The sequence below is a fragment of the Alligator sinensis genome, unplaced genomic scaffold (genome assembly GCF_000455745.1).
Source record: "Alligator sinensis unplaced genomic scaffold, ASM45574v1 scaffold281_1, whole genome shotgun sequence".
In the NCBI taxonomy this organism is placed as follows: domain Eukaryota; kingdom Metazoa; phylum Chordata; order Crocodylia; family Alligatoridae; genus Alligator; species Alligator sinensis.
Window position 1 is genome coordinate 1,119,700 of NW_005842306.1, and position 8,226 is coordinate 1,127,925.

At 40.1% G+C, this 8,226-nt stretch overlaps 1 protein-coding gene across 1 annotated transcript; it reads left to right on the forward strand.

The window, feature by feature from the left end:
* The first annotated feature begins 1,671 nt into the window (after window positions 1–1,671).
* Window positions 1,672–7,968, forward strand: CALM1 (calmodulin 1). The gene is made up of 5 exons (XM_014522126.2): window positions 1,672–1,702; window positions 2,333–2,476; window positions 4,758–4,864; window positions 6,466–6,601; window positions 6,860–7,968. The coding sequence occupies exons 2-5, from the start codon at window positions 2,407–2,409 to the stop codon at window positions 6,886–6,888; spliced, it is 342 nt and encodes a 113-aa protein (XP_014377612.1). The 5' UTR covers window positions 1,672–1,702; window positions 2,333–2,406; the 3' UTR covers window positions 6,889–7,968.
* Window positions 7,969–8,226: the final 258 nt, after the last annotated feature.

Genomic DNA, 8,226 nt, shown 5'->3' on the forward strand with positions numbered 1-8,226 from the left:
CCCCGTTTCCCCTTCCTGTCGGGCGGGCTGACATCAGCGCGACTGCCGCTCCCTGCCCGCGGCCCTGCCGGCCTGGGGAGGGCCTGGGTGCTGCGGGGTCGTCCTAGTGCGTGTCCGCGTGAATTGTGGCCGGGGTCCTGCAACCCCCCCGGGGCGGCCGAGGCTCCGACTTGGTGCTTGTGGCTTTGAGGTTTCTCTTGGCTGAGGCGTGGCCCTGCTTCCTGTTCTGCAGGGCATCCTGTGTTATGTAAATCGCTCGGTTGGGCTCGCCTCTGAGACAGCTCATCTCCTGGGATCTTAGGAAGGAGCCTCGGCCCAGACTGTTTCCTAGAATAAAATTCTAGTTGAAACTTCTTCACCCCCCCCCATTGAAAAAACATATATTTTGTATTATTATTATGCCTAGTAAAAAGTGTAGCCACAGATGGAATCTTTTGGCTGTAGGTATCAGTGTTTTGAAAATGCGCAACAGCCTTTCATCCCACCTCCAGAGCCAGATGAAGTAAGAAAGATCATATAGGATGTCAGTGCTTGGTAGCATTGGTCTCAATATAACTGAAGTTGCTCTTTTGGTTTTGTTTGTCACCATTCAAGTGTGTAGCCGCCTATGTGGAGGGGGAGGAAGGGCAAGCTTTCTGTTACCTGCACTAACTGATCAGTTAAGCCTGGTTAAAAACAGTTGCACAAGGTGGAGTGGATAGCACTTGGCTCCCTGTGCTCTTCAGCATTGGTGAAACTAAATATGACTAACCTAATACCATGCTGTGTTCTTAAATGCATTCACCTCATTGGTATCAGTATCTCCTTTAAATGAAGATAATGGAGGAAAAACTGTTCAGACCTCAGAATAGAGGAAATCCCAAGCTGCTCTCTCTAACAAACTGAAGGACAAAAGTAATTTTTCAAAACAGCTTCCAAGGAAACATGTTTGATCTAGGAAATTATGGTGACACTTTAAGCATCCTACATAGCAAGGTTGTTCCTTTTTTATTTTTTTTAGCAGTGCAAAGCTGCTGTAGTTTTTTTTTGTTTGTTTTTTTAATGGAAGACATTTCATTGTGCAAGTTTCCACTTCCACTGACACACTTAATCTGGCTAAATGTTATTACAAGGGGGGAGGGCAACATTGGCAGGGAAAAACAATCTACTGTAAGCACAGTGGGAAAGGGCTACACAAACCTCTTATGTGGTTTTATCACAGGTTAAATAAAGGGGTTGTGATAAGGCAGCTCTGTAGTGAGATCAGGGACTTGCCACCATGCTTGGTGGCAGACTTATGGAACCAATACGCCTGTGTAGTGGAAGATGCAGTATTGGAGATACTAACCATGGATGCAAAGTCTTGCTGGTAAAGACTTGTCACAAAGGTTTATATTTGCCTTTCCTAATTATATAGGGGCATCTCTTGTGCTCTTTATTTAACCAACTTGAACTGAAATTTGAATGTTGCATCCAACTTGTTATGAAGTATGTAGGATTCTCTTCAGCATGAACTTGCATGTCTCCACCTCACCAATAGGTGGAGATGCTTTTGGAGTGGGAAATACTCTTGTATATCTAGAGTTGAAAGGTGCTCTGTGAATGTAGGAGTACACTAAATTTCTCAGTCTCCTGGCTCAACATAGCTACCAGTAAACAATGTTCTAAAATAACTTTCTGTTCTTCATGTAGGCTGATCAGCTGACTGAAGAACAGATTGCTGGTAAGTATCCTAATAAATCTAGTTTCTGTTGGCTCACCAGCCTCTTAACTATAAAGCTTATCTCCTAAAACGCAGAATATCAGAAATGCAAACAATCTGGATTAAATCTCTTTAGTGCTCTGATAGAGGCAAGAATGAATTCATTTCACTTGAACAATTTCTGTCCTGGATGCTAACTTAAAGGGCCACCAATAACTAGGGATCAAACCTAGGTCTTTTGGACACGCAGCAGAGTCGAAGGAGCATGCAAGCATGATGATTCTAATTCTTAGGCCTGAAAGCAAAATTGATCTAGATTCTGCTCACTTGGTTTGGGAAAGGCATTGTCTAAACTTACAGATCAATTATTCATTTGTGGTGGATGTCAGGTTGTTGTTATTCACTGAATGGTAATGTTGATAAAAACAGAGGTCATGTTCCTGCATGACTAACTTGGAGTAGGGTATGTTCATGTAAAGCTTGGTCCCACAAATATACAACCTAGTATACATGGCACAAAGGCAACCTGAGAATATTATCACTTAATTTTTATCCTGGCATAGTCATTAGGATCAGTCTTTGTTGCTAGGAATGTCTTTGCCACTTAAAGTGGGCCATAATATTAACTGATGGGGCTATTTCCATCTTCAGAGTTCAAGGAAGCCTTCTCTCTATTTGACAAAGATGGTGATGGTACCATCACAACGAAAGAACTTGGTACTGTCATGCGGTCATTGGGCCAAAATCCAACAGAAGCTGAATTACAGGACATGATCAACGAGGTAGATGCTGATGGTAAGTGCTGGGAATATGTAATCTGCAGTGTCCCTTACTGAGTGTGCACATCCTACTAACCTAGGTCTGAGAGAGTTTTTAAAAAAATCTCTTTGAAATTCTTTTTTCTCTAATCCAACTATTTGAAATAGTTAGTAGAATCTGGTTCAAAATGGCATCTTCTGTTTGTGGTGGCTTTACTTTTTCTTTTTCTTTTTTTACCTCTTAAGCATCTGACTTGAGGTTCTGGTACAAGCATAATTTATGGCATTGTTAATGGCAGTCATTAGCTAGCTATAGGATAGTCAAAGCAAAGATTAAGATAATGCCAAAAGTGCTACTGCATCTCTTGGTGGGTTTGTTTTTTGTTTTTTTTGGTTTTAGCATCTGAATCACTTGGCCTGATTACCTCCTGACTTGCTGTGACCTGCAGTTCACATGGAGTTTCAAGCAGACTTCCATAACTGTCTGTTTATTTATCTTCTATTTAATGCAGCTAATGAGACCATATGCTCATAAGTGCAACTGCATAGGTCTCAAAGTAAAAATTGTTTTCTTAGGCTCAGTTAAGAGTTAAGAACGAAACCTGGGGAGATGCTATGTTTTGAGAGCTTTTTTTTTTTTTTTTTTTTTTTTTTGAGGCTGTTAGTTTGCAGAAGTTGGAAGATCTCTCCTTAAGTGGTACAGGGATTGCATTTCAGACTTGTTTCAGGCTCACTGGTATGGAAAGAACCCAACTAGATGGGGAAAGCACCTTTATGTCAGGAAAGTTGTGACCTCAGTGTTACTAATTGCAACAGCAAGTTCTCTAGTATCACTTCTCAGAAGCATTAATGTAAAGTGTCTTGAAAGGAAGAGGGATTGTTTCTTCAATGTATGGAGATTTGAGGTAGTTGAAATGAATTAACATTAAATAGCAGATTGGGATGCAGCTGTCCAGGAAATACTGGTCACTTCTCTGTTTTGAGGCGTTGCACTAATACTATGCAATTACTAGTAGCTTATCTAATTTTTCCAGTAGGATATTATGACATTTTGACTGAAAATGGAAAGAGTCTGAAGCTCTTGGCTCAACATGTGCCCTATCTTTTTTTTTTTAATTAAATTTGGCTTACAGCATTTTTGTTGGAAGACAGCGTAACTCTGCATATGTACTAGAACTTTTAAAAGTAGACTCAAATTTCTTCACTTTTTGAGTTGGGGAGCTGACTTAAGGATTAGCCTAGTATGTCATTTAAGATGCACATTTCAGTAGTGGGGTGGGAGGAAGGGTATAGGGGAGGGGAGAAGGAGTAACTCCTAATTCTGTGCCTTAAAAGTAAACTTCAAAATCAGTATTGGTGTTCTAAAATACTGATGGTCAACTGGAGCAACAATAACAGCTGCCAACTAGCTTTTGTTGACCTTGTGCTTTTTCTCTTAAGAGCAAGAGCAAATCTTGAACCAGTTGCCATATTTCTGACGCACTTAAATGGTTAAGAGTAAATGAACAATATCAGGGCATAGTCCTGTAAACCAGAGTTCGGTTTTCTTTTTTGCATACTATTCATCTGTTAGTTGAATTGAGGATTGTGTATTTCAGAGAACCTGCATGTGCAGATTGGTAGCTTTTTGGCATAATTTAGTGAAAAGAGGCTGCAACTCTGTAGTGGTAAATGACTACTACTTGAGCTACCTAGAACTGGATTTCTTGGCATTGCTGAATCAACTTGCAGCTTCCTTTCACTACAGTAGAGGTTGCAGGTGCCTGCCTCCAACATGTATTTTAACTTCCTACCCTCAGCACATTAATTGCTAACTGGCTTCTAAACTGATTAACCTTATGTAATAAATCTTTGCTAAACCCATTGAGTCTAGAATATTATTTCCTTCTGACTACCTTGATAAAACCCTGACCTGAGTGACTTCAACTCAGCCTTTGAAGATGGGAGGGCCTTTCTAAGTGAGTGTGAAATGTACATACTGACTTGGGCTCAGCTTCAGGTAGCCATGTTGGATGAAGCTCTGGAGAAGCAGACTTTTAATTGCCTGCAGTAGTGGTCTGGAGGGAAAGCAACAGTCTGTACATTGGCCTTGCTACTGCAGTGTTTTCAGTAATTACTCCAGCTTGGTTGGATCTAAAATGTTAATAATGATATTTCCCTAAATTGCCCAGGGAAGCCTTCAGGGATCAAGTATAAAACCAAAAGACAGCCGTCTAGAGCTTTTAGTCATGATTTGACTTGTTTCAGTTTTTTTTTTTAAAGCCTGTTCTGATATCAAGGGAATAGGATTCTAAAGGAAAGTGCCTCTTTTATTTAAGGCAATGGAACTATCGACTTTCCTGAATTTTTGACCATGATGGCCAGAAAAATGAAGGACACAGACAGCGAGGAAGAAATCCGTGAAGCATTCAGAGTCTTTGATAAGGTACATCTAGAACCCAAAGCTGTGGACAGATTTCTGGCCAGTTTATTGCTGTGTATTTTTATTTATTTATTTTTTCTTGGAGTATTGCTGTTGCTTGCCCAGTACAATTCTTTTACTAGAAGAAGGAAGAAAATCTATTTTGGGTGTTATAGAACAGGTGGAACCTGTCTGCACAGAATAATTGGGAGGAATCCCTGCTTGGCCTTCTCCTCTAAATGTCTTTGTCAGTATTGGAAGTGCTTCCATTTTGTTCCCCTTTGGTCATGGGATTGTTTTGAATTTAAGTGTAGTGGTCTTTGCACATCCATATGAAGACTATGAAGTTGAGATCCTCTGTTCAATTTCTAATAGGCTTAAGGCGTGGTTGTGTAATTACCTCTGTCCAGGGGAGGTTTGGGTTGACTGCTTGCAGGAAGCTTTCTTCACAAAGGTTCTGCCTTTCCTCAAAGGACAGGGGGCATGTCTGTCCCACCTCCCTTCTTCCCTCTCGCAGCACAGTAAAATGGCTGCCTGGACAGCTTGTGCATCTTCATATCCCTGCACTGAAGAGAACCATCATAAATGATTAGTTGCTAAAATAGGTACTTAGCCATATCTAGGAAAGATAACTATTGACAGTTTTCTGCCAGGACAAGTAAACTCACACTGGAGAATGCCAACTTAAATTTGCTCTTTACCATTCTAAAATCTTACCTGCTGCTTAGTAGGTGAAGTTGGGATGCTTCCTATATATTTGACTGACTCTGGAGTATTAGTTTAGATAGACGTCTAGGTAAATGATAGACAGGTATGGAAGCAGTGCCCTCTAAATGAAAAAGGAAGTATGCTTACCAGCGGGTGCGTCTACACATGCACTTTTACTGTGCAGTATGGCCGCACATCTACACATGCATGCCTGCATCATGCAGGTATTAAGTTTTGCATCCAGTTAGTTACTGTGCAGTAATGCACAGGTAGATGGCCTTGCCGCGCAGTAACACTGCACGTGGACTGACTTGGGACTAACTTTAGTCCCAAGTTGGTCCACACAGTGCTAATGTGCTTTAATGCTGGCACATGGAGGTGCTGGCCTATCCCTATTTACAGTGCAGTAACTTAAGCTGGCATAAATGTACATGTAGACATGCCCACTATCTCCCCTTGTGCCAGCAGGGAGAATTGAAATTTATTGTACCCTGAGTTGGCATAGAAATAAATAGTTCTTAAATTTGTTCTCTAGGGTATTGGGCAAATGCTTCACAGCCCTTCTTAAAGAACAGTGTAATTGGAGATTAACTAGTTCGCACACACAAGAGATGTCTTCCCATCAGGGTAGAAGAATCCACCTAATTGAGTAAGACCTACTTAATTTGTACAGACATATCTTCTATTCTGATGTATGTCCTCTTAGTGTAATGCCCCAATCTGCATTTTCAGACAAGATATGACTGTAGCTGAATAAGGGAGACACTGCAGCAGATCTCCAGGTTGGGTTCTTGATAATCCGTCCTCCCAGGTAGCTTTGATCTCTTGCCTCGGGACAATTGCTGCAGACTTAGATTTGGTATACAATGTTCAGTCTCAAATTGTCACTTTGTCTTGTGCACCTTTCTACCTCGCAGGATGGCAATGGTTATATCAGTGCAGCAGAGCTACGTCACGTTATGACAAACTTAGGAGAAAAGCTAACAGATGAAGAAGTAGATGAAATGATCAGAGAAGCAGATATTGATGGAGATGGACAAGTCAACTATGAAGGTAAAAGGCATTCTGTTAAACTTAAGGCCCCAAACTTTGGACCCAACTTAAATTTCATAGGTATGGGTTTGCATTTGAAACAAATCATTGAACTCTCTGCCCTAGTGATGAAAGACGGGTGGTGGTGGTGGTTGTTGTTGTTGTTGCTATGGATTGGTGTTTTTTTATTCTTGATGCAGTGAATTTGTTGACAAGTAGTTAGACTTGAAGATAAAATGAATTTGAAGCTAACAAATATGGTGCTCACTTTCTTTTCAGAATTCGTACAGATGATGACTGCAAAATGAAGAGACCTCCTTTACACCTTTTTTTTCCTCTAGAAGAATCGAATTGAATCTTTTACTTACCTCTTGCAAAAAAAAATGTTCATTTATTCATTCTGTTTCTGTATAGCAAAACTGAATGTCAAAATACCTTCTGTCCACAAACTGCATGTAATGGTTGGTGGTCCTGTCCCCAAAAGATAAAGTTAAACATCAGTTTTACAATATAAATAATGTACTACCTTTTAAATAAGGAAGCATTAAGTGAACTACTCAAAAGTTCCATTTGCTAATAACTATTACACTGTTTGGGCTGGCCAGTTTTTCATGCATGCAGCTTGACAATTGAGCACAGTCGGACATTTGTATTAAAAAAACCCCTTAAAATCCACTTTTTTGTTTTGTTTTAACAGTGGATTCTAGTTCAATTTGTAGTATAAATTGTCATAGCCGGTTTACTCTAAAATTGGTTATACCTCAGGATGGTATGCAGCAACAGTGGTTGAAGGGTGCAAAATTTAGAGAAAATGCCCTAAAGTTTGAATGGTTCTCCTGTTCGTAGCAGTGTGCTCCAAAAATGATCTTAACTATGGATGGCATGTCTGTATTTATAATATTGGTTTAAACATTGTCTGCATTGCACTATAGTGAAACGGGTGTCAGGCTGTTACCGTTCACAAAATTTTTAAAAGAAACCTTCACCAAGGGAGCATCTTTGGACTCTCTCATATTTTTAAAATCTTCTGTACCGTGACTTGGAGCTGGCGGAGTAGCCTGTGGACTTCACTTCAGCACAACTATCAACGTGGCTGTTCAAGATATTACAGTTTATGTCCATTCCAAGTTGTAAATGCTAGTCTTTTTTTCCAATAAAAGACCATTAACTTAAAGGTGGTGTTAAATGCTTTGTAAAGCTGAAATATATAACTTACGATACTAAACCAAAAAAGCAGTAGGAGGGAAATGATTCTATGAATGACTTGCTGCTAAATTATAATGCACATGTATGCAATAACTTATCCCATATCTCTTCAAGCTGGCAAGAAACTGACCTTGTAACCCAAGACCTATGCTATAAATAAATGAACTTGTGCTTGCCTTTCATATTATGACAATATTAATTTAGTTTGGTCTCAAAGTGGTGTAATGCTGACTTGTCAACTACTAGTGGAGTGAGGTTCTGCATCTGCACTAAAATGGCATGCTCTTGACGTAACTGCTAGCAATGGGAACCACATACAGGTGTTCTAAGACTTGGTGAAACCAGTCTGAGAATTAAACAGCTAAGACTTTCTGGAGCTGTATGGTATTCAAGTAATACTAAAAACACATTCCTTTCTGTCCACTTGCAGACAAAAGATG

What these genes read in the sequence shown, in the direction of transcription:
- CALM1 (XM_014522126.2), top strand. Translation starts at nt 2,407, where the DNA reads ATGCGGTCATTGGGCCAAAATCCAACAGAAGCTGAATTACAGGACATG. An exon ending in CAACGAGGTAGATGCTGATG is followed by an intron (nt 2,477 to 4,757) that starts GTAAGTGCTGGG and finishes CTTTTATTTAAG; the next exon opens with GCAATGGAACTATCGACTTT. An exon ending in CATTCAGAGTCTTTGATAAG is followed by an intron (nt 4,865 to 6,465) that starts GTACATCTAGAA and finishes TCTACCTCGCAG; the next exon opens with GATGGCAATGGTTATATCAG.